Here is a 27089-nt window from a genome sequence, read left to right as displayed (position 1 = left end):
CCTTAGAAACTAGCAGTTAAGTTAACCAACAGAAAACAGTCTCACAGAATCAAAGCTTTGTAAACTACACCTGTCACAAAATGGAGCAATTTTTGCAAACCTACCGTTCTGATTTGCTAGGAATGCACACTACCCATTTCTGTATGCCAGTTTGCAGAGGATAACTGCCTGGTACTGTTCCTATAAACAAACAATCAGTCCTTAAACACAGGCAGTAGAGGTTTGTACTGTGATGCTAAAGGTCTGCGGTTGATATATATCCGCCAGTCATGAGGAACAACAGAATGAATAATTGTGCTAAAGTAGAAAAGTATCTTTCAAAAGTCCACTGATCTTTAATCATAGATTAGAGAAGAAATCATGTTTCATTTTGCAGAAACTAAGTGATCTTCCTCACCAAAAATGTAATTGTAGCATGTAGCGGACTGCCTTGGAAAGAGACAATTGACACAGAGCACACACTGTGACAGAGGCAATGAACAGCAATTTATATCTCTGCATTAACCAGTGTCACAGTTCAAATCCTACCATGCCAGGTCTGAGACATGATGATAGATGTTCAAGGGAAAAGAGATACCTACCTCAAGAAGGCTCATTGACTTGGGAACACTGATACATCTAACAAAACTGAATGGGTTGAGGTACTACAACTTCACTTAGCCATCACAAACAAATGCTCATTTATTGTGGTTTTAATCAATGGAATCGAAAGTGCTTCACTAGTTTCTCCTGGTAGAGCCCCTGCTGCAAGGCTCAGACATCACCTCCCACTAGGAGGTGGCTACCTGATGCCAGTCACTGCCACCTTGGTGACTTCATCAGAGGATGCACGCATGAGTCATCCAGTCATGGGCCAGACCACCCTCACACAGGAGGGAACTGTAACCTGGCTTGTCCATAGCTCTTGGCTTCCCCAAGTTCCGCTTAGGGACACCCCAGATGAGAGAAATCAGAGAGGAAGGAATGCAGCTGGGTCCTGGAGCCACCTGCCACCAGCCCTTTCTGCAGGAATGCTCTGGGGCTTTTAAACTAAACATGCACAGGATGGACCCCTGCTTGGTGGGGACAGAAGTGAACCAGCCAAACAGATCAGGTTTGGTCTCTCATTAGGTAGATATGTCAGTTCCCTTGGTAGATACAGGGAGGTGTCCCTCTGACCTCCAACAGTTTTGCCAGGAGGTCAAATGGCTTGTCACTATTTTGTTTTTAACACTCAAGAGAGGTAGAAGAAACACTAGATCTGAATTGCTACTTTAAATAAAATGGGAAAATAATACAGAGATTATTAAAATCTTCTACACCGAAAAAATAAATTCTCCAGAAATTAGCACAATTAAAATATCATTACAGTACGCACTCATAGCTGGGCAGCCACATGAACCGCAAGGTTGTCAATATACACCCACACAATTAACACATCTCCCAGACAACTCAGTTCAGAAATTGTGCACATAGCTACACCTCAGGTTTCCTAAAAAATTATTGTCCCTTTTCTCATCTGAAAGTGAGGAAAGTCTACAGGGTTGTTTAAATAGATTATATTCTCTGCAGCCTAGAGTATGGAGAGAAAAAAGCACAAGGAAATAAAGCTGGTCCTATCTTGCCATGTTGCAATACACTTCCCATTCAAATTAACTTTTTTGGTCCTATCTTTTTCTGCCTGCCCCAATGCAAACCCCCCCCGCCTCATTCCATTTCACAGGCTGTGAGACTTTTCTATCTCCAGGATAATATTCACTGTCTGGGTTATGAAGCCAGCATTTAGGCCAGTGGCTTGAACTTCAAGGATATTTCCAGCAAGGCTGCTCCAGCCACCCTTAGAGCTGAACTGGAGGCTGCAAGAACAAACATCACCTTTCCTCCCAGTTCCTCCGCTCCACGCTGAATTGGAGCTGGGCGTGCAGCAACCACCCCAGCAACTGACCACCTTTATCCTGATAACATCTTAACAGAAGACAGCTCATACAAGTACTCCAGCATCCATCAGATATGCCTTTAACAGACTCGTTCTATTATAACATAAAGAGCAATATGCCAGAATCAATTCCCAAATTACTGATAAACTTCAGAGGAAAGCAGCAACTGGGAAAAGCATATATAGAGAACCCATCCCCATTCTCTGTTTTCCCACATACATTCACCCCTTGGATCTCTTCCCAGATCACCATGTTAGCCTGTGTGAAGCAACAAGTTTTAAACCAAGAGGGAAAGGAACTCTCTCATCTTCTTTAAGTTGATAATGACTTAATGTTACTCTTCAGTGCACACTTCCATGATACCAGGCAAGTGATGGAGTCATTCCTCTCATAGACCCTGGTTAATACCAGGCTAACAAGAAGAATTACCTTTGCAGTCAACCCATGTGAAGCAAAACATTCCCAGAACAGTGTCCTCACCTCTGCTCAAGTGCTTTAACCTTGAGTAGAAACATCAGTAGAAACAGAGGAAAAATTCTTTTCCTCAGGGATCACAGCCAGCATCTGGTGGAAACCAGCTTGGCTTTAGTTCCTCCTATTTCCCTCCACACTCCTTCCAAATACACGTCTCATCCCTCAGAGTCTTCTCAGTCCAGTTATTGGAAGATGAACGCCTCTGTCCCCAGACTTCTCATGACCTAGCAGAGCCCTGTCTCCTGCTGGTACAGGGCTGTACTGGTTCTGCCTCTTTCACAGGGAGGCAATACCCAGGGACAAGGAAATCCAAGCATCATTTGTGGACAGATGGAGGGACGTCTTGGTAAGACTAGTTCTTCCTGTGTTTCTTGACCTCCCAAGCACTGTCCTTACCAGCAGCTAGCAAAATCTGGAGGAATGGCACAGTTGTTCATGGTAACCTGCAGAGCAAAATATAAGATTAGTGCCCTAACAGAGAAAGAGGAACAGTATTCCTAACAGAAAGAGGAACCTCTTGAATCTTAAAAAAGCTCTTAAATCAATTATTCTTGCTTCTTTCAGTAAGCTACCACAGCTGTCCATCCCTTCTCTCAGCTGCATGGCCCCAGCAAGATCTTTTGGAGGACACAATCAATGATGCTCACAAGACTGCAGCAATGTCTTGCAGAGCCCTTGAGAAATGATTAACAATGCCTTTCCATCTCAGCTCAAAGTGAGAACTGCAAAGCAGGGAACACTTACTTTCAGGTCTACCTAAGTCCTTCATCTGAAAGACCTTGTAAATCTCAGACTCAGAGTGTTTATTTTAATTAACTGCTTCCATCCACCATAAGGATACAAAAGACTTCAATTCACCTTTTTTTTTTCTTTACAGAAAATATTGTCTTATAATTAAAAGTAGTTAACAGTGTTCTCTGCCAGGTAACAGCCACTTCAAATTCCTATTTTAATGCCTTTTTTGAGCCAGTAAGGCAATTTTACATTACTCACATCTTAAAGAACGAAATTTTCTAGAGAAGAGTTTAATTAATCAATCCTCAGTGTTATACACGAGATTTTACATGGAGGAATCCAATGAGCTATGGATTGTCAGTAAATTCTTATCTATTTTAACTAAATTCTTATCTGTTCCAAGGGTCTGTAACTCTTGTCCTCAGACATGCAACAGAATTTAAAATCTTTTGTGTCTGGGCCCCCAAACTGCAAACTAGACGTTTAAGAAACTGCACAGAAACTGTTCTGGGGCATTTTCCAGACAGAGGAGGCACCACAGCCCATAGGTCAGTGACTATTACAGCATCTTAACAACTCCACAAGAGTCTGTTCCTCTTCTGAGAGTGATAGGCACTGCACACTTGAGAACAAGGACAGGCAGAAATGCTTGTTCTACTCTCCATTTTGAGGTACTTCTTTAAATTCCAACTTAATGTCCACTTAAACTTGACAAACCTCACACTCAAGCAAATCTTCCAGGCAAGACCTTCCATCAGATCGTATTTGGCACAGGAGGCACCTTCATCCCTAACTCATGACAAGAGAGAACAAGAAGATTTCTTAACACTTTAATCCCCCCAAAAAGTGCAAGAAGTGTGTAGAGAGCACCTGCAATAAAGCACTCACTGAAGAGCAGGTCTCAATTGAACATATGGACAAACATTCATCTCCTTTCTTGTAACACCATGGATCTCCTCGCTCTGTGCTTTGAGGACAGAAGCAACTGAAAACCACAACTTTTCCCTACTGTGAGAGCCGGGGTGGGATTTGGCCCAGGACACGACAGGTGCGTACCCAGCTGCTATGACACTGATCTCTTCAAAACACATCTTGTCCGTTCTTCCTCTGGGCTTCCCTTTCTGCCTCTGTCTGCCACGCTGGCATTGCTCCTCAAGGCTCCTGGGGTGAAAGCAAAGTCTTCGCCAAGTTAAAAGAGGACTCAAAACTTGTTTCTGTGAGACACTTTCTGCACACTCCTTCCTTCTGCAGGAGAAGGAAACAGTTCTCCCTAGTAATCTGTTCATACCATGGTATCCATCTGGGGAGAAAGAAAGGAGACAAACCAGCTAAGAGAAAATTTCCTTGTCTGAGATGGATGGGGATTATTGGCCAAAAGCCTCAACAAAACCAACTTCCCAGTGGTCTAGTTGTTCCTGCTGCACCCCACTGGCAGCCATTTCAAATGATGCTTACGTGCTTCAGAGCCAGCAAGCCGTTCTTGCATTATTCTCTCCGAGAGACACAGACCCTTCAAAACCTGAATGTAAGCAATTAATCCTTGGCAGTGGAAGTTAGGTTTCCATAGAGGAACCCAATAAGCAATTTTAATCTCCAGTTCTTGAGCTCTGTGCAGCCAATGGACTACTTCTTCAGATGCTTTCAAAAGGGCATCCCTTGGCCAGCTGAACTGGAGGTGGCAGGGAGGACAGAGGGGACAGAAGAAGGGTGCAAGATCTACTTGTGCCCCAAACTAAGCTGTTAATTTTGAAATTATCATAGTGAATTATCTCTTCCTTTGCTAATGGCAGTATGGGAGAGGAGAATACACATATTTCAAGAGAAGGCTGCTATTAAAAAAAATAAACATGCCATGATTTTCCTCCTTTATTACTGCAGATCAAGAAATGTTTGCATATGCAAGTTTTAAGCATCTCCTGATCAGCAGATAGCAAGCCTTGTGGAGCTACCTCAACTCAAAAGTCAGTAATTCATTAAATAATTAAAAGCATAACACTGGCAACACAGCAATATCATACGGAACCTTGTCTCTGTCTGCAGACATCAAGGACTGCCACATTTCATAGAAATAGTAAACAACAACAGACATTTCTGCTGATGTAATTAATCTCTATCTCCTGCCATATTAATGAGAAAAAAGATGCCTGTGTTTACGATGAATTTATCTAATTAAGAACCCTGTGCAAATGGCATGCATCTCACCCACGAGATTTCGTCTAAACCAGGAACTCAGTTCCAGGATAAAATTCAGTTGCATAGTTACGTAAGCACAAATGACAGTGACACTTTTCCTTATGCTAGGCAGGAGCCAATGAACCATCCCTGGACAGCTCGTTACTGTTTGTCTCATTCAAGCCACTCACTACGAGGGACTTCACCTTGCAGCATTGCAAGATGTCATGCTTGCAAACAGAGACCTGTGCACTCTTAATGCTGCATCCCAATGATACCTCAAAAAGAGAAGCATCATCCTTGGGGGGCAAAGCATATTGCCACAGTGCATCAGCAGGGTGTATTCACCTTGCTTTTCCTTAATCCACCTCCTCTCCCTGCAAAAGAGCCACAACTATTTGCACACGCACTGACACTCAAGGGAAAGAGATGTCAGTCAAATGCCCAGTGGGGAAGACATTCAAAGAGAAAGTCAATGGAGCCTGAGCAATCAGCGTAAATCAAGACTTTAACCTTTCTGAGCCTCCCTCAGACTCTTGATCTGTAAAAGAAGATACTCAAGCACTTACCACATTTCTGAAGAGTCAAGTGCACCGGACATGTCAATGCAAAAAATGTTTATTACCAGAAGTACCAACTGAAGTGTCTTGATCTTAATGTCTCTGGACTGTTTCCCCTGTCAAAACCATTGGGCAGAACAGATGCCACTACAAATCTATTTAACACAGAAATACTGATTCACTTTCAGCCTGTACATCTTTAATAGACAGTTCTAAGCAATATCTAAGTCCTAACTAACCCAATATTAGAAACTAAATCATAACTGTAGCAGCCAGGACCCCAGTTTCTGGTCAATAAAACAGCAATTTCGGTTTATTGACCAGCAGAGAGAAATCTGGCTGCCTAGCAGCTGAATCAGATAGGAGCAGCCCTTTCCCCATGCAGCAAAGGAAATGTTGAAGGAAAATCATCCTCTATCCGCTGCTGTCTGCAGTAACACCATCAGGCCATGACATACAGCCAGGTCTCTTCATAAACTACGAAAAATTCCATGGAGAGCGTTTCCCTTGCCTGAATGAGAGGCAGGCTCTTGAATTAGTTCTGGAGAGGCAGCCAGGCCTCTCTAACAGCAGTCCTCTCCTCCCAAATCACACCTTTTCAAAGGGATGTGGCTGAGCTCCTATAGCAAGGAGTAGCCAGTTCCAGCCCAGTGACATTGATTCCTACTCTATAATCCCAGCATCCTCAGATAATCTTTCCTTCTGGTTTTGGACCTTTAGCATTTAATCTGCCTCAATACAGACTAAAACCACAGCACTGTGCATCCTGCATATGTCAACCTATTTAAGGGGATGGAAGGTAGAACTTTCAGATGGTTTCTATACCTCCTCAAGCAAGAGGCATCAAGAGATAGTGTGGGCCATTACTACAGGAGGCAGTCAGCACCTGTGGGGAAGCTGCCTGGATGGTACAGTTATTTTATAATAACATCTCCACTTTCTGTGACTGACACAAACAACACCATATGTGTAAAGAGGAAATACAAAAAAGCCTTGTTTTTTCCTAATAAATAGCTGCAGTGACAAAGTGAGAAATACAATATTAAGATTCAACATCTCAGCAAACATTCAAATGTTTAAAATATATTTGAATACTTCCACAGCCACTCTATACCCCAAGTTCTTGCACCCCAGGCGTCTTCACACATCTCCTCCAAGTTCATGTAAGCTGGTTTGGCAAACCAAGAAGCATATTGCTGTTCACCTTCACACTCTCAGAAATGCACCAAATCAATTTTTAAAAGGATATCTCTTAGCTTTTAATTAAATTAATAGGTTTTTGAGAAATGCACAACAACAAGTTATTTTAGGTCAACACATACTAGAGCACAGCATAAACACCTTTCTCTTTGCCAGATTTGGTGTCTGTCCAGAGGACAGATAACTGAGCTACCCTCTAAATGACACTGAAGACATCCCGATGCAGTTGCTTTTCACTCATGCTTTGGAAATGCTGGAGGTACTGAACTGGCAGGAAAATTGCAAATAGTTATCCTCAAAGCACAGCCTACAGGGAGCCTAAGCAGCCCTACCAAACAGGTGGGTATTTTCCACTCATCCTTCTCAGGAGCAGAGGTGTTTCCTTTTATATCATCAGGGTTTTCAGTCTATTTTGGCCATTTTTTTTCCCCTCAAGTAACTTCAAATAGCCCATTTTTGCTTACAGTACAGAGCCATTCTGAAGAATCAATTCTATCCCAATTCCATAGTGGCATATGGAGATGTTCAAGATCAACAGCAAGTACCTATCAAACAGGACAGACTTCCCTAGGGGACTTCAAGTTGCTTGTGGCTGTCAGGAGCCTTCTTGAGGTGGCATATTGCTGCTGCCCCAGAAACATTGCTCCTCACCTCTCTGATCAGGAGAGATGGTCTCGGAAGCATGCCTCTCAGAGTAGATTATCCAGCTCAGATGAAGTCTCTACCCCAGGACCCTCACACCTTAGTTTCCCCTGTCCGCATTACAGAATTACTAGCAACAAACATTACTCAATATCACTTGATTAAAACAATGGTTGTAAAGGCCTAGTCATCCATTTGTAACTTTTCGTCATCCAGCTGATGTTCTCCAGACTGCTAGAGTCTGAACTAGGCACTTACCCCTTATCAACAGCCACAGATGTCCTACATTGAGACTCCTATTTTGGGGGAAAATGAGTAAAACTAGCTGAATTCATCCTTGTAAAATTCTGCTCCTACCAAACTAGATGCTGCTGCTTGTATTTGCACTTGACTATTTATAACTTGTGGCAAAAAGGCCATATGCCCAGTCAGATGCTATTGCCTGCTGCAACTTGTGTCACATGCCACCGGACAGGAATATAAGCATTTGAGCACACAGGCATTCATGTTGCTGTTATCTGTCTGCTTTAAGAACCTGGTAGCAAGACAAAAAACAAATACATACGACAAATGCCAGGAGCATATTCCCAGATGCAAACAGTTTTTTTATGCAGAGAGAATGATTAAAGTACCCACAGTCTATTTTTCCCCTCCAAGAAGAGCAAATCACACAGGCTACTGGTCTGAGAACAGAACTAGAATCCAGACGCTGGTTACAGATGTCACTCAGCATTAAAACCAACATAACATGGTGAACCTCACTTTACCCTGATAAATTTGAGAATTTAGCTCTCCAAAGACAGAGTTAAGAGTGAAGAAGCAGCAGCGGCCCCATGGAGCCCCACTGCCACCCCAGCCCACTAAGGAGTGTTTAAACACCATTCGTTGCAAGGGCTGAGCTGGGAGAGGCTGAAGTCCAGTTCTGGTACTCAGCAAACACCTTGAGATTTATTCCTGTTCAGCCTAGAGGGGCAGCTAATCATGATGAGAAGTCATGCTGTTAAGAGGTAACAGGTTTAATGATTAACATTTGCACATACAGAAATCATTTAGAAGCTTTTCCTAACCTCTTTCCCCACTCCCGCTCCCAAGGGCTCATTATCAAAATGCTTCCTCTTCCCCCAAGTGAACAGACAGAAGGAAATGCACACCAAAACCTAAGGTGGCACTTGGGGTAACTGAGAGGGTGCAAAGTTCCTGACCCCACCTAGCCACAGCCACGAGCAGAATTTACTCCCTCCAGACTATCACAGCCCCCTCAGGTTATGCAAAATGCCAAAGCAGTTTTTAGGTGGCCAACCCATCCCTGACCACATAGAAATTATGAGTGGTGAGGAGGTGGTTCAAATAAATTACCAAGGCAAAGCATGACACCCTAACAAGAATGAGGTATGGCGCATTCGACAGAACAAACTGAGCTTTAATCATGTCTGGGTAGTAGATTGGATCCAGAACCAAGTTCTTTTAAGTCATGATGGTACACACTTTATATCCAAACTGTCTTGGATTCACTTGTATTTTAATGAGAGCTAATAACCAGAAGTTAGCAGATCTGAATAATGCACATTTTTATTTCTTTTTTCTACTTTCTTTTATCTTTTCTTTCCTTCCTTTCAGCAGAGACTGAGGCTTAATCTCAGCCCTACATCAGGGAAATTCTGGGAAGAACACCTTCTCTTCCCAATCTATTATCTTACTCATCTATGGAGGTTATAAACTCGCTGGGACAGAGGCTGTCTCTTCAGATTTCACTGTGCACAGAGGAATACTTGGTATGGATACCCAAGCACCCCATGAGGATGGATTTGCAGACTGCCAGGAGGGACCCAGCAGCACAGGCTGCATGTGATATCTGGACTAGGAGCAAGACTTACGGGACATCTCAGGCTGCATAACTTTGATGTGCGGATCGCTCAGGAAAGGATGGCAAGGTGACTTGGTAACTCCAGGCAGGCTTGTGGCAGCCCCTAACAGTTTAGTATTCAACAAGCCTCCCTGCCTCACCCTCCCCTCCCAGAAGAGCCCCCAAAGTAAGTCACCCACATACAGAAAGAGTCTGCTATGGAGATACACACCCAGCTGTGAACCGGGCTGTGCACTCCCCTGGCATACAGAGTTACAGCCAGGCCAAGGGCAAAGGCTGGCAGCTGCCACAGCCAGCTGTTTTCACAGAGAACAGCTTCTCTCCACATCTCCCCTTTTGCACCTGAGCCCTCAGCACACTGTCAACACTCACGCAGCTCTTGCCAAGCAGACCCAGGTAATGGCTGGAGTCACCTGGATTGCCACCCAGTGCAGGTCTGACCCCTGTATTGCAGCATCTAGCTCTCAAAGGGCCCCCAAGTGACAGGCAAAGACCAAAATGCATCTAAATTTACCCCATCAGATATGGGACAATGATACAGCAGTTTACCTTGGGAAGAAAAATATTGAAGTGATAACTTAAAGCAAATTCGGACCTCAATAGAGATATTTTCCATTCAAATACAACTCACCTACTCCAGACTGGAAAGATATTAATTGCCTTTAATGATTCAAAATATCTTCTGGCAACATGCTTCATGGCTGTCCTTGCCACAGAGAATGGTGAGGACCATAATTAAAGCTTCACACAGGGCCAGCAAGTTAAATATAGCAGTGGGAGGTGTATTTCTAGGGGAATTATAAAAGCATTAACAGAAAGCTAGACAAGAAGATTGATGATGTAATGTGTATCTTCAAAATTTACTTAGTCTTAATGAATCTGTCACAAGATTCAGTTTAGCAAATTCCTGGACATTCAATAAATGCCATGTGAGGTGTTACTTCCTAATTTCTCAGATTCACTGCTATGTAAACTAGGGAGTTCCAACAGTCATCGCCCTGCATTTCTGCTTTCTAACACTTCTAAGGAATCTTCCATGGTGAATAGCACTACCCATCTACATCCCCCCCCACCCCCCCAAAAAAAAGGTCAAGATATTTGATTTAAAATTCAGATATTACAGTTTTGGATTCTGCTGAAGCCCAGTTGAAGGAACTGAGTGCGTCTGTGTACTGGCTTTTCTGAACATGCAACCCACAGGCAGTAGCAAGTTGCTTTTTTGCACTTGTGAGCTGGGGAACTTGATTAACACCTTACAAGGCTCCTCAGGTACAGGAGGCACAGAAGAATAAGAAGGAAAACCCTCCATACACCCGGTTCCCGCCAGCACTCTCCCCTCCAGCAGCAGCTGGTCCAGCCCAGCTGGCTGCCAGGAGTCCCTGCCCTGCACACTAGGCGATCCGGGGACACGGACTAACGCCAGAATGTCGGGGAGCTACCACAGCTCAGGAAGTCATAGAGCATCCCGTGCAGACCCGGTAAGAAGGCAAGAGCGAAAGGTTAGGGAGAATTTTCTCACCCCTTCTTCAGTGCTTACAGGGATACTAATACCTGTTTATCCATTCCTCAGCCGCCTTCTTAATGCCTCTTAGGAGATACTGGGGAAAGACAGAAGAAAGATACAGAGCATTCCAATCCTCTTTAAGCTCAATGCAACAATTATAATCCTCTAGCTAAAAAAGAAAGAGAAGTTAAAATGAGATGGGCTGTGACAGGTTGGGAGGACTAAATCCCTGTTAACTAGGGCACCAAGATTTGAAGGGCTGAGCTTTGCATACATCGTATGCCTTCAACACGGTCCCTGCAGTACATGGTCCCTGCCAGTTCCTCAGGGAGTAAAGCAAGTGAGAGTTGGTGAGAACCACTGCCCTGAGGATGTCAGCAGTGGGTGAGAGGACTCTATTGCCATGGCATTGCCTTGCCGAAACTAATGTGTCCAAAACCACACGGTTGTCAGGAGCACCCAGGTAGCCGCCTTGGTGCTCAGGTGCAAGAGGCAGCAAAGGCCAGAGTGGTACTTATCATGCAGGGCAGAGCTGCAGCCCAATGTCTGAATGACAGCAGAGGGGAGAATATACCAAATAACCTGTTTTTTATATTAGCCTGCCAAGCACAATAATTAATATCTCCCCACTATATTTCCCTTCAACTCAAGCACATCTTTCTTGAAGGTGAGGCTTTGAACTCAATAAAATTAACAAATAAATCATTTACAAATAATAATTATTTGTAATAGTGCTGTAAGCTAAGTGATACAAGGAGATCAGCAGATTTTTCCTACTGTCCCACGTGACTCAATCTGTATCCTGCGCCGTAAGGAGAGCGTTGTTTACTTTCACTGCAAACCACCTCCTCCTGGCTCGTCTAACATGTAGCATGAGATTTGTGTCTGTTCAAGAATCTGACCCAAGCCAGCAATCCATCCACTGACTTAAAACCCTTTCACGCTCAGCCATCATCACCTGACCCAATGGACCCTCTGTGCTGACCACAGCTAGGCCCACAGGAACACCAATTTCCCAGCCCTTCCCAAAATTTATTTGGGAGCTCCCTACCAGTGTAGTCCAGTTTTCCCAGCACAGAGTGGAAATGCTGCACCAGGCTGCTCAGCTAGCAGGCACAGCACAGCAATGGGGCATCCCAGGTCACAGCATAACCAGACCCACACCACCCAAACACAGCAAGGATGCCAAGAGATCCAAGGTTGTTCAGATTTGCTCCAGATGTTTTTTGAAAGGGTTGCCTTGTTGCAGAGCATCAATCCTGCTGCTGCCAACCCAAGCTCAGTATAAACACCACATTGCACTCCCAGTGAGGGGAGAAACACAACTGCTCACCAGCTGCATCTGGTATTGCTAGGGGAGCCAACTCTGCTGTTCCCAAACACAAACCAAGAGCCTGAGCATCACAGAAGCAAGTGTAGCACCAGCAGGGATGTGGCAACTCAGCATCCCTGTGCTGGGAACAGGGTTATGCCTTACCTGTTTGTCATTGCCTCTATCAACCCACCCCGAGGTCACTTTGAGAGGCTGTGCCCTATCTTTAGGAATAAAACAGGTACTTCAGCCAAACTGAGACATCTCAGAAGGTTAGGAAACACATACAGCCTACTCCATGAGCAGCCTGGTGTAGCTGGTAATTCCTACCACACAATTAGATCCAAAATATCTCGCAAAAAGGTAAAAGGGGGGGTGGGGGGGAGAGGAAGTGGGGAAAGATACCAAAACCAAAAACAACACCACATCTATAGTACAACACTTGGGAAATACAGCATGATCATGTCACTGAGCACCAGGAGGCTGCAGTGACCACTTGCAACATTCACATTTCCTAACTTCAATACTTTACTATTATTTTTTACAATTAAGAAATTACGTCGGAAAACTACATAAGGACCACAGAATTTTTTTAACTTCATTGTGTAGTTTTGATGGCTCTCATTTGCACTGCTGTTGTGTCCCTGTTTCCACTCAGAGACTAACTCACAAGTTACCAATGGAGCTGCACTGCTTTTTGCAGCTCTTACATGCTCTTTATTTATTAGGCTTTTTACTGCATACTTGATACCAAAAGGCACAAAGCATGGCGTTACTGAGCATGACACTGTATGGTCTGAAATACTTCATTCAGGGCATTCAGCATATGAGCAGATGGAAAGCATCGCTATTTTCCAGATCTATGCCGCAGGAAGACTTTTCCAGAGAATCTCTGAAGACACCTTCATTGTGTAAGAGCACTTTACCAACCAAGTCCTCACTGTTCCAGGATTCAGCTTATGCCAAATAAAAAGGCAAGAAAAATATTCCTATTCTTTTCCTCCCAGGCCCATGAAACGGCTGGTACAGGTTTCAGCACAGTTGCTTTCTCTCTCCCTGCTACTTTAAAACAAAGCCTCTTCACAAGGACCACATTTCAGTTCACAAGACAAAAAATTCAGTAAGTGGGAAAACAAAAACAAGAGGTTAAAGAAGATAATTTTCTGCAGCTTTAGTTGACTGTCATCAGGGCCCATGCTATAACAGAATCAGAAGTTAGAGCATCAGCCCAGCCTGACCACAAAAGCTGTGAAGCCTGAACTGCAAAGTCAACCCTGCCGCTACATCATGGCAGGACAACCATCACCAGACTGGACAAAACTGCTTCCTTGCCCAGGGGCAGCCCCACATGGCAGCTCCATTTGTGTCCTGGGGTAGCACAGAAATTGGACACCAACAGTGCTGCGGGACCTGCATTGCCACGGCAGAAGCAGCTGGTGCAGGTCTCTGCAGGGACGATGCCCCCGAAGTAGACAAAATATAGCAGCTTCCAAGGGAACATGCAGCTGCCTGTCAAAAACTCAGGCTCTGTCAACACTGAGAAATTACCCATATGCTCAAAGCATATCACAACATGGGTAATTTCTCTGCAAAGATGGTGCCCAAGAGATCACCTTTTTTCCCTTTTGTTGTTGTTCGTTTAAGTGTACTCCTATATATGTCTCTGTCTCCATATCCACAAGCACAACTGGGACCTGGAAATCTGATGAGGACAGTCCACCTCCTGTCCTTCATCACTTTTATTAGTTGCAAAAATATGTGCTTATAAAAATAGAGTGAAAGACAACAGCAGGTAGAACACAGCCTTTCCACATAAATCCTGTTGTTCAGTGCACGGAGCTCACCGTGCTGCGCTTTAACGTCTTCCTCTTGCAGCCCGTAGTCCATGACCTGCTGCATTTCTGCTAATCCCATTTTTGGTTCAACTGTATACACAAAGGATGAACTCAGCCAAATGTTTTGCTAAGGTTATCTCATCTCCAGCCCTTTACAAAAGTTGCAAGCTAAGCCTCTCAAAAGCCCTGTGAAGCAGATAAAAATTAGACTGGGAAAAGTGAAGCACAGCAGCCTGTTCAGGAGGATGAGTCTGTGCTTCAGTCAGTAAGCCAGCTGGATGCCCAGTCCACGGGTCTCGCTTTAGTTATGTCTTTACCTTAATGTGATGGTATAGGACATGTTGTGGATTACAGCCCCTGCACCAAGCACTGTATGGGCAGAACAACAGCAACATTGACACAACAAGCCCCAAAGAGCCTGCAAGAGCTGTCAGATAGGGCTGGAGGAGCACAAGGGAGCAGCACACACCCCCAAAACAGGAAAGAGAGAACAAGGTCCTGGGACTGTCAGGGAGATGCTGTGGGACAGGAACAAGCAGCTGGCACCCTGGGGGGAGCCAAGGCAGAGCAAGAGATCCTGCCCAGCCACACTGCACACCGGGGCTCTCCCTGCAGAAGGGACGTGATGCACGGCGCAGCCAAGCCAGGGTCCCCCGCTGACCCACCTGCTTCATCCTGGCATATTGACCTCTGTTTATTTCATTGTCTTTGTCCTACACTGCATATTTTTCTAACAGGAATAATTAAGTCATTTTTCCACACTCCAGCATGGGCAGTCCCAGTTCATTGCCACTGAAACAAAACCAGATCTTCCTCCTTTGCCTTTCAAGCAGCTCCTAACCTGCTCATCTTGGGATCAAGTGCCTGGGGTGAGTTTCACCACAGCAAAGATGGACTTGAGAGGGCTCTCAAAGGCTTCTGTTTCCAGCAAACACTGCTAAATTTTTAGCTTTTAAATCTTAGGACAGTTTTTTATATGCAAAGACAAATCTAACTGGGGAAACAGATGCATACTGAAAGAATGCTTTAGCTCACTAAAACTTGCACCTGCTTCACACACTTAACTAATGAAAAGCCTCTGGTAAAGAAACATCTTCAGGAGGTCTGTGTTTCAGCCCCCACACACTGCTACACACCATCCCAGGCTGCCCAGACTGCCACGTTCCCTGAGCCCCAGCTACCCCGCTGCAGCTACCTCGTCACTTGATTAAAAATTAAGGCCAGCGCTGCCAGCTGGCTTTCATTAATATTATTATTGTGAACCATTTCTTTCATTCTTTATTTTATTTTTTAATGTGCCATATGGGCCAGTGGAACAAATTGAATGTAAGATTGTTTTCTGCCATTGAGGCAAACAGCATTCATTCCCACATTTTTAAAACATAAACACCATAAATAAAATATTAAGCTGTCGAATTGTCACTAAATCATCCTCCTGCAGCAATACCCCCAGAGAAATAGTTATCAAGTCATCCTTTCCCAGGGAGCTGGCACAAGACTTATCTGGTGTCTATAAGAATCCCACAGAGATCAAAAAAAATGAGTGTTGCTGAGGTCTGGCCACAGCAGGAATGGCTGCCACAAAACTCCAAAAGGCCCATTCCCCCCTCATTGTAAAATGAACTGGAAGAGTAGAAGCCATATAGGTACAGGGAAGAGCCAGGTGGGTGCTGGATTTTGGCAGAGGAACAAGCCAGGCTGAACGGCACAGGTAAACCCAGCACCTGGAGAGGACACCTTACTCCTGCAAAAGCATCAGCACTATGACCTGCAGCTTCTTGTCCATCTGGGTTCCAGCACCCCATATATTTGCAGAGCCACAGGGAGCAGAGCTGCACTGGTATGATGGAGAGTCCAAGTCCCCTTCACTTTTCCTTTGGCTTTAAGAGGAGAAGATGTTCTAAGAAAACAAGAGCATTTCACAAGCTGTAGAACATGGAGACTTCATGGGCTTGCTCACCATGCCTCTCTGAAGTCGAATTCCTGCTGCTTGCATCTGAGCTGGTCTGGCTTGCAGGCAGCACAGCAGCCTTGGGGAGACCATACAGCCTCCTGCGCTGCGCTCACGCGTGTGCAAACTGACACGCAGCCACCCAGTATAAGAACAGAAACCCATACAGTCACATTCCTGATCTTTGCCCCAAAAGGCAGGAGACTCAAGAGTGAGCAACGTGATAAGAGTCAAACAGTAAGGAGGCTGCTGAAATGAGCTGTGGCATCTTTTCAAATGTGAGGCCTCCACTCTCCACAGCACAGCAGGACATGAAATCAAACCTGCACTTTATAAGTCTGACAATATGCCAGCATAAGGAATAAGTGCTCTTCTCCCTCTTTTGTTGTCGTTGAGTTTTTTATTTAGGATCCACCTTGCTTCCCAAAGTTACATCCCCGAGGCTACAGGACCTGCCTCCAGGCAGGGACACAGGCAGGAGCCTCATGGGATACAAGTCCCTGAAAAATGTTATCACTTATTGATACATGACAGCTGCAGCTTATCACAGTTGTGAGGAAAACAGCATCCCCTGAAAGCTTTGCACAGAGGGAATGTGATGAAGGGATGGGAAGAAAATAATTCATAAATGAATGATGAACATCAGCCATCACCTGCTCCACAGGATTCAGATACAGCCAAAGGCAACAGAAAACAAATGCAGCAGACTGCAGTTTGGCTAAGCTATTTAACTCTACCAGGGTCTGAAGAGAATACATCAACGTGGTCTTACAAGGTGGCAAATACAAGCACGGCTAGACTTGCCAGTCCAGCTACTCAGAGAAGTAGTAATTCCCAGCCACTGCCTATTTTCTGGCTACATGAGAAGGGAGCATCAAATTATTTATATCTTTCCTCATCAATTTGCTCGATGCCTACAGATACCTCCCATCTCAGCAGCGTGTCCCAGAGGAGCGTCCTGCTCACTGTCTGAGCGCAGGCAAGTGATGCCCAGTTCAGTGGTATTTGCAGAGCATTTAGAAACCCTTTGCTGCAAGTGAAAAGGACGCCTCGATTGTACCTCCCTGGTGCTCATTGTACGTGGCTGAGGACAGAGGCAGGGAGCAGCCGGGAGAGCTGAGCCCAGGCAGTGTGAGCCAGTACTATAACATTGGGTCTCTCAGCTGCCAAAATGTCTATAGCAGGGTCACAGAGGAACTGGTCATAAAAGTTGGCAAGACAAAGATAAGAGACAACATGCCTGCTTCAAAGAGCAATCAGGCACCAGCCTAACATAACCCAGAGCATTTAAATAATGATACTCTTCTGTCTCCATCTTCCAGGCATGTTGCTGCTTTTCTACCACCTCAGAGAAGTCAACAAGCTGGAGAAGCCCATGGGCACCCACACATTCAGCTTTTGACTGGGAAATGGGAGCAAATACTCCCATGCTCAGCTCAGAGTCAGCCAAGAGCAAAATTCCCGTTACCCTCTTGACTATCAAACTTTGCTCGTGTGACAGTGATGACCTTGTTCTCTTCAGTGGGACATGGGTACGCTGGGCAAGCTTCCCACGCTGCAATCTTTAGAGGCAGGAGGACAGTGTCCTGGGCTCTGCCCGTCAGCACCGTGCTAAAGCAGATGAGCAGCAACTGGCAAGTAATTAACCACTCATACATAGTGTGCAAATGATGCCAAGGCACCTCCAAGAGACACATTGCACAGCTTCTGCCTCCAGGAAATTTCCAAGGAGCCGGAGATAACCTCCTGCCTGGGAAGGACACAAAAGAGCCCAAGGAAGCCCATCCTCCAAGAACACCCAACACAGAAGCCAACTGCCCAGAGTTCCTCCTAACTGATATGAAACTACGCCATGCTCCAGAGAAAAATTGCCTTCCTAGGACTGTGGTACTCAATCATATTTCCACCTTCCAAGGAAGGTGTACAGGGGCTTGACGCACCACCAAGTGAGCCCTGCCCTTTACCAATTTCTGCATTTTTATTTCAAGCATCTGTAGCACCTGTTTGGGGAGAAGCCATTCCACAGAGCCCACATATCAATATCTCTGGCTATAAAACAGGGATCTGGAGGATCACCATTAATGCACAGGGTATTTCTGGGACACTGATCTCTGCCGGCTCCCCCCCAACTTTAATATCCAAAGATTTCCCTTACTGACTCTGTCATATGTTCACAATTTTCAGTTTAAAGTTGTGCTAATAACCATAAGGTCAACAAATAACAAACCAGTTTCAAGCTGAGAGTTGCAGTGGACTATAGTTTTTACCTGAGGTGAGTTTTTTTCTTCACATTGGGAAAGAATAAAGAAGAAAACCACAGGCCCTGAAAACACTTCTATTTTTAAAACCCATGCAATTCACCTTAATTTGCCCAGGATTTGAAACATCACAGCATAGGCAGAAGAACAGAACTCTTGGACTCGCTCACCCAAAAGACAGTATTTTTTTGGTCCCAGACAGAAAAGCAGCCAATTTTAGAAAACTGAAAAAATATTTTCCAGAGACCCATAAGTCACATGAGTCACCCTTATTTGCAGATGAGCCCAAACATGAACTCCAACACCATTGCTCATGCAGAGTAGAGGAAACCAAAAGCTGGATCAAAATCAGCAGCTTGTCTCAGCAGCTCTGCAGAAGGCCACAGGACAGGAGAAGCAGGCAGTGTGTAGGCACGCCTCCTCTTACACAAGACTGCCATTAGATATTAAGTCAAGTAAGCTATCTTCAAGGGGAATGAACTCAGGGTTGAGGGCTCTGCACTGCAAAAGGACAGCCATTTCTCTAAATTCATCATTTTTCCAGCAAGGTGGTTGAAATGGCACATTTCCCATATTGGCTGGCACAGAACAGTGGGAAGCGTCCCAGCACGCACACTGTGCACCCAGAGGCTGGGGTAGAGACATATGCCAAGGACAGCTTGCAGGGCTATAGCGCCTGCATGACCAACCCTGCAGGCTCTCACAGACAGCTCAAACCATGAGACCAACTGCTCAGACCCCAGACAGATGCCACCTCTGCCGGGGGGTGCGGTCCCCAAGCCCCTGCTGACCTTCCCGCCCCGCACCCACTTGCGCCAGCAGCACAGGCAGAGGCTGTGGCCAGCCCACAGCTCTCTGATAGCCAATGCCACTGTATGGTTACAGCCACACACATATTGCATTTACCAGCTTGTCCCTCATGGCAACCCACCTAAACCTTGTGAAAATGCTCTACATGCACAAGGAAAAGCCCAAACACCACAAACCCCTCCAATTTTCCTTCTCAATGCAAATGGATTGTGGCAGGTCAGGATGTGATTTTTCTACCATGCCCCGCTGTCAGGTGCACCAGAAGAGGGTCCTCCTTCATCCCCGCTGCTGCCTGCTGAGGAGAGGCTGGCCCATCATGGAACCCCAATTACAGAGGGACAGGAGAGGCAAAGGATGATTATTTTTCCCCACTAAGGGATTTCAGGCATGGAAAAGATCCGGGATGCCTCACATCGTTATGCGTGCAGGACCAGATTTGGAACGGCTGTTGCACATCACTATAGCTTGTAACGACAGGCTTTGTGGTTAGCCACAAGCGCATACCAGCTCCCCACAAAAGGCAGTAATCTAACAACGTGCGGCACTGCCACAGCATCCTCCTCCCAAGGATTTTAAGGTGCTTGGCAGGCGATATGGATTCATGTAACCCCACAAGCCCTCTGAGAGGGAGTAAAGTAAATGCAATAAAAAAATGGAAGGGATAAGCAGGGGAATGGAGAAATAAAACTGCCTGAACAGTATGTTCAAGCAAGCAAAAGAAATCAGGGGCTCAGGGGGAGCCTCCCCTGCTGGTAAGGTGGAATCTGACAGGCAGCAGCGCTCCAAATCCTCTGTTTGTTCCAGTCGACCCTGGCCAGCCTTAGAGTGCTTCCCAGCACACCCCGAAGGGCTGCAGCAGTAACAGCACTTGCACAGAGCTCCTCACTCGGCAGACACCGCATTCATTTCCACTCCTACTCCACAGAGGGTCTCAGAGCAGAGCAGCCTGAACTGCTGGCAGCCCCCAGCCCTAATAAGCAGCAAATAACATCCTCACTCTGCCCGAGAGCTTCAGTTTTGACTTTTGGCAGCTGCAAGTGCTGGCCAAGGGTCTAAGCTGCCTGAGGGTTGGTGCTGCTGACAGCGTTTTCCAAAGATTCACAAGGTTTCCCAAACACACACACACACACACACACACACACACACCCATCACCCCAGTTTACAGGTGGAGAAAAGAGAGAGAAAGGCCAAAAATCCCAGCATCAGTCAAGAAGGGAAGCGGAGCGCCCCAGTGCGTGGCCCCTGCTCCGACTCCGACCAGGCTGCCGCTTTTGTTTGCTTCCATGTGTGCGTAACTGGCTGATAAATGGATTTGCAGCCAAAGAGTGACACACAGTGCAGTTCCCAAACTGCTTCAGCTGGATCACTCCTGGAATGGTATTGCTGGGCCACTTTTGCTCCAGTGGCTGGTTTATTTTTTATGAAGCTATTGCCTAAAGTTGGGAGAGCTTTACGGGTGCTATTAGGCTGGCTGAAGGAGGAAAAACCTCCTCCATGGACAGAGCAGACATCCTCAAGTCAGGAGCTCGATTTTATCTCCCTAACAAGCCCACAGATACCCAGGGAGGGCAGAGTGTGGGGGCTTTGAAAATAATTTTGAAGTAGTACATCAGGGCACCACTTGCTGACCCTTTCAGTCAGCAAGGAGTCCCAAGGGCTCCCCCATCTCCCACCCTGCCCAAACCCTAGCCTAAGCCCAACTTGCAGACTGTTGCCTCTGGCTTAAAACAGACAAAACTCAGGAGCCGTGCCCAGGTCCTCCGTTTGGCAGCAAAGCAGAGAGAGCTGAGGTAGAGGCTGGTACCAGCTTGCACAGTCCACCCCTGAAAGTGCCGTTTGTGTACCCTGGCCCAATATCCAGCACCCAGCTGACCAGAGGGCTTGTGAGAGGTCACAGCTCTTATCTGGTCCTGATGGGAAAAAACTGTGGTCATGTGTGTGCATATGTACCTCTTGAACGTGAACGAAAAACCTTCCAGCTGTTTCATCCACCGTTTTCCTCAGGCAAGGACAGCCGCTCGTAGCCGGAGGAGCGGATCCCAGGCAAGCCGGCGGAGACAACTCGCCAGTACTTTACCCACGGCATTTCTCTATTCCCCTGAGGTTTGCCCACCCTGCTCCCCGATTGTAACGGCTGCCATGGTGACAAGCACGAATGCTAAAATAAATACAAAGCAAACCCGAAGGCAAAGCGAAGCCTCCTCGTCCCCTTCACCCCGCTCCCCTCCCCACCCCCAGGCGGCGGCTCCCCGAGCATCCCTCCGCGCCGCGGCAGGGCGGGATGCTGGGCGACCGCGGCTCACTCACGATGAGGGGGATGGTTCTCTCTTCGCGGCGGAGCTCCAGCCTGCCGGCCGCCCTCTGCCCGCTCCGGGCGCTGCCGCTACCGCCGCCGCTGCCGGCGGACTTGCCGGTGGCCGCCGAGCGGGGCTTGTTGTCCTGCCATAAGTAGTAGAAAGTGCCCAGGATCCAGGCGACGGTCAGGATGGCGATGGCATTGGCCCTGATCCTCCTCATGCCGAGCGCCCCGGGGGAGCCTGGGAGCGCTGCCTCGACGGGCAGAGGCGGCTGCGGGAGGAAGGAGAGGGCGAGGAGGCGGCGGCGGCAGCAGCGCGGCAGCTCCTCCCGCACCGCTCCGGCCCCGGCGCCGCGCCGCCCAGCCGCCGCCGGGTCCTAACGCCTCGCCCCCCGCTCCGCCGCAGGGGGCGGAGGGCTCCGCGCCTCCTCCTCCTTCACACGGCCTGGCCGGCGGGGGGAGCAGCCGGCCGGGGCTGGGTGCCGGGGCTGGGTGCCGGGGCTGGGTGCCGGGGCTGGGTGCCGGGGCTGGGTGCCGCTGGAGCGGGCGGCAGCCCCGGGAAGGAGGGTGCTCCGCTGTGGCGGGGAGGAGTGACACGTGCTTTGCCCCGTTCGGCAGCTCCAGGACCGGGGGTGCACAGCTCCCTGCCCTTGATTGGACCCCGCGCTACAAGGAACCCGTTGCCATAAGGCAGGCAGCCCGTGGCACACGGCATCCAGGCACCCACCCCATGGAGCCGGTTGCACCCCCACAGGCGTCTCACACAGAAGCTGTGGGAGCCCCCAGTAGCGGGGCTCTTGGGTTGACAGTGGAGCTGCCCAAGCACCCACTCCCATTGCTGCTACACACCGCCAACCAGCCATCACACATGGTCACGCAATGGCCAGGCGCCTGGGAGAGCACTGCAGTCACAAAGCCTTTCCAGCCCTGCGAGAGGGAGGAAGCGAGGCCACAGAGGGGCAACGATGATACAATTCCATGTTACAGGGCATTGTCAAAGATGTAGTGGTGAAAAGCTCACCAAAATCCAGCTGTGGTCAAGCTTAGGCGACAGACCATCCAGCTTGTGAAACCAAGCTACATTTAGGCACAGTGTAGCTGCTGTGCAAGTAGGGCTTCAAGGTTTGGGAGAGCAGGAGGAGGTACCAAGAAAACTCTACTAGTGAATATGCATGTTTAGAAAACATTAGTGCCTCCAAGGCACCTGATGAGAGGATTAGAGGATTTAAATTACAGTATGGAAAATGGCAGCAAGGCTTCTAAATAACTTTTTGCTTAGCTCCCTCCTGGCCAAATCCCTCTGAATGTTATCACAATCTGCCCTGCTAAAGTGCCATTTCAGGTTTACCTGTGCGCTGCTTGCTTCCTGAAGCACAGCAGAGTATGAAATTCATCCATCAGATCTGTACTGTGCTAGCACTCGAGACAGAAAGCTATTGCTAGGACCACCACCTCCCAGGGCTGCAGCATGGCTCCACATCAACTTCCCTGCAAAGCACACTGTACTCCTGATGCAGGTAGGTGCCAGAAAGCATCTTGCGCCCTACTAGGTTTATTTTCCAATAACCCATCAACCACCCTGCAACTTCCTAAGCCAGCTGATCATAGCCAGCAGAAAGGGAAAGTCTGAGACACGGCAGAAACAAAGTACTCCAAGAGATCAACAAAAACATAATTAGTCCACATCTGTCCCAGTGGCACAAGAAACCTGTGGAAGCTCAACTCCCACTGTTTTCAGTCTCTTTCTCTCTCACAGTCCTATAAAAAGAAGGGCAGCTGCCCTCCTGCATGCGTCTGGATCCAGCAGCTGCCTGAATTGCAGAGGGACATGAGGAGAAGCAGAGGAGATGTATCCAGGATTCAGAAAAGGGAAAGACACAGGAGAAGGACATGTTCATGACCTTGTGACAGCAGAGCTGGTTCTATACACTGTCTTCTTTCACCACTGTGCAGATCATACCAGCCTTTGTTTGTTTCCTTCATAGTCTTTTCTCACTATCTCATGACATTCATTACAGAAAAGCAAGTCACTCAAAAGGTGATGGAGAAATGTGTATGAACCATTAGAAAACCCTTTGCGTCAACACTTGAACTAAATAGACCGACTTCTCCTGCCTTTTCAAGCACGTTGCTTCCGCCTTCTACCGCAGCCATTCATTTTCTTCCATCGCCTTCCCTGCTAGCCCTCCATTGCCTCCCCACACCACATTTCACCATTTCAAATCATCCTGATGGTGATACCCACATGCACCTCAGCCTCCACCAAGCCTCTAGCAGTTGAAAAGTCCCCTGTAAGGTCAGCCCAGCTTTTCCCCTTTTCTGCTGAGCAGAAACCCAGCTCCTTGACTCTTCAGTTTTTCCTGACATCATGTGAGCACCCTTCCCTTCCCAGAGCAGACATCACCTTTTGGACAAAGACACCTCACTCTTTATTCTCTATGAAGGACAAGGCCTGGAGTAGCCCTGTATTTTCACAGCATTACCACTTCACTTTTGCAAGGGCAGCCTGACATTTGCCATCAAACATCAACAAATCCCAGCACCTTGTCCATACTACAGCACAGGCTCCCACTCTTAGGGTTGGCCCCAAGCGCCTCCCTGCCTGGAGCAGCCATGGACCCCTGTGCTAAGCAGGTGCAAAGCACTGCCAGGTGAGCAAGGGACCAGAGTAACTTGGGCCCACTCTTTTTCAGAGCTGCAGTCACTGCCCATGGGAACACGTCAGCAGAGAGCTCTGACTGTGTCAGCACTTAAGCTCCGTGTCTGTGCGCAGGCAGCCAGGCAGGGCAGGGTTCAGTACACAGCTGCCTGCACCCAGCTGGCCCTCTGTCTCTGGAAGCACTTTACACACAAACCTGAAAGCTGACCATGTGCTGGTGGGTCCTCCCAGTCATTGATGAGCTCATGCTCCTGGAGTGGAAGCTCTTGAGCTCTCAGCAGCACTTTCTCATGCCTGCAAAGCACACTGCTGAGCCCTCCTCTCTTTGCTATTCTGCCCCATCACATCCTTTAACTCCCAAAGCACTGCCAGCAGGTCAGAAAACAGCACAGGAAAAAAAAAATCAAAACAAACAAACACACACACAAAAAAAAACCAACCCCTCAGAGTTTACTTGTACTACCTGGGTAATATGACCTGGTGACAACTTACGAGTGACAGGAACCTTCCTGTGCAGAACGACTACCTTCCTTCATTAAATCAATTCATTAATTATAAGAAAACCACAATCCAGATAATTTAACCATTTCATTTGAAGACCCCAAATCCCTTCAACTGGATGACCTGTAGGTAAGTGTCAGAAACAAGCAGGGAGCTCTGTAGGCAAGCTTCAGCAGAGCCTCAGTAGAAGTCAGCTCTGATATAGGAAGGACAAGCTGAAGTTCAAGGGGATCTTTATTGCAGGAGAGTCACTGTTCCTCCTCCCTCCCCACAGGAGTCAGCCCCTGAGCACACATGTTGTTCCTGCAGCAATGCAGCCAGAGTGTGGGGTAGCAAAGCTCTGCTCCAGCCCACAACCCCAGCAAAAGCACCGAGGTACCCACTCTCATAGCTGCTGGCAGAGCAGCTCACACTTACCCACGGGTTCCCCATTCAGCACAGATAAACCCAGATTTGCAGAGACCCACTATTTACATCACTTATGCTTTGGGATCTATTTGAGCTGGAAAGCATTAGGGACTAGAGATGGCTGACCTGAAGGAGACAGAACCCTCAGCACAGCTCCAGCAGAAAAGACAAGCACTTTTGCGGCTCCTGGTTTCCACACGCTTTGAAAGTGTCTCCACAATGATGTTTCATCTTCAGGGCCCAAATACTTCACTGCAGGATGACTAGCTCCCAAGTCCAAGCTATTCGTTCCCAAGGTCTTTTGTTCCATAGCCAGAATTTGCGATAATTTCACCTCTGACTGCAGGGCTTTGCTCCAGAATCTCATATTTCTTTTGAAAGCCAGTACATTTTTAGCCTTATGTATCTATAGGGATCTCTGACAATATACATTGTTCAAAGTATAGCTGTACCATAAGCTGCAATGTTGCATACAGTTATTAGAGCCAGCCCCATCAGAGATAACACGAATGCCAGAAGCCTGCAATGTGGACATACAATGAATATTAACAGTGATATTTCACTGCTGATCTTTGCAAAAGCATCAGCTAATTCAATAAATGCCCTAAGAGAAATTACCTGAGAAACATAATAAACTTAACAAATCAAGATTATACAAAGCTCAGAGCAGAATTATGTGGTCTTGCCACCATGCTTTTTCTTTTTCAGTTTCCTCTATAGCTGTTACTTCAACATTAGAGATATTAACTCTTCTCTTTTGTGAAAAACTTCGTACTGTTTTGGATAGTGGAATAATATAAGGGACCACTTCACAAACCAGTTGGATGATTCTTTAACATAAGTGTAGGCTAAATTTTTGGTGAGTAGTCTGGATACAGAAATGGGAGGGAGGAATATGACCAGTTACATGGAAGAAGTTTATGTAGGGGGTTAAGGATCTTACTTTCTTTATAATCAACAAAGCTTTAATCTGCATCATCTTTGATGGAAAGAGATTTCCTAGAACCATTAATATTAAAAAGTGCGTTCAAGAAGCCAGTTTTGTGTCTTTGGCTGGCAGCCTTGGTAACAACATTCAGGAGAACAGATCTGGTGTCCAAGATTGCCTAGATAAAGTTAGGATGATCTTTGTTGCCGGGGAAGAAAAGACAAGCATCATCCCGATATCTTAAAAAAATGGAAGTATGGCTGCTCCGCAGTTATAGTGGATGAAATGCATGCTTTTACAGTCATCTGACATAAAATGGAGCTTAGGCTTTCAACTATGAAACATCTGGAGAACGCCAAAAGTTTTTTTCATGGCACTACTCTGGTCTGAGAAATCAGGTCCACTATATTTGTGGCCTCCAAGCAAGGAAGTGCCATCTGAAACATGAACATAAGGTCTGTCTAAACTCTGGAAACAGCTTGAACCAAGTCATCCAGATTTTAGCTAAGAACATTCAGAGAAAATTAGCATTAGGGTTCAGGGGCTGGAGTAGGTCATGCTCCAGAGAGAAATAGGAGTGGCATGTTGTCCTGTTGGAATAACAGGATTTGCTCAGGGAAAGGCAGTTCTGCTTGCCCATAGCTGGCCAGGAGCTGAGCTCCACCTTGCATGAAAGTCCCATGCACCCAGCTGGGCTCCTGCCTGCTCACTGCATGTGCTATGGACTGAAGATCCAGAAAGTCATGTATTTTAAAACCACAAGTGACAAAGACATAAACACCACTTAGCTCCTTATAGCCCTCCAGCTGCAGGAGTTCCTCCTTTTAATTCTCACTCCAAAGCCCATCCACACACACAGCTGAGGCAGTTCTGGTGCTTTCTTAGCTAAGCCTCTGTCGTGCCTCCTAGCTGAGTTATGCAAGAGGAGAGCAGCCTCAGTGCAGGGTTTTTTCACAAGAGACAACTCCTCAGGGAGCTCCTTCTTCAGGTCCAGAGCAGGGTGCCTTAGAGAAGCAGGTGAGACATCTCAGGGTGGTTTTCTCTGAACTTGCTGCCACCAAATG

General features: G+C 46.9%; 1 protein-coding gene across 1 annotated transcript in view; it reads right to left on the bottom strand.

Annotated features, from left to right (window-relative positions):
* The window catches only part of GALNT16 (polypeptide N-acetylgalactosaminyltransferase 16), a gene marked incomplete at both ends in the record, with an annotated part of 74355 nt that extends 52605 nt beyond the window's left edge, over positions 1-21750 (bottom strand). The window contains one exon of the mRNA XM_080345436.1: positions 21541-21750. Coding sequence (XP_080201562.1) covers positions 21541-21750 — 210 coding nt within the window. The remainder of the gene's footprint in view (positions 1-21540) is intronic.
* Between the last annotated feature and the right edge of the window lie 5339 nt (positions 21751-27089).

The sequence above is a fragment of the Nesoenas mayeri genome (genome assembly GCF_963082525.1).
Source record: "Nesoenas mayeri genome assembly, chromosome: 5".
In the NCBI taxonomy this organism is placed as follows: domain Eukaryota; kingdom Metazoa; phylum Chordata; class Aves; order Columbiformes; family Columbidae; genus Nesoenas; species Nesoenas mayeri.
This window is presented reverse-complemented; position numbering and strand designations above follow the sequence as displayed.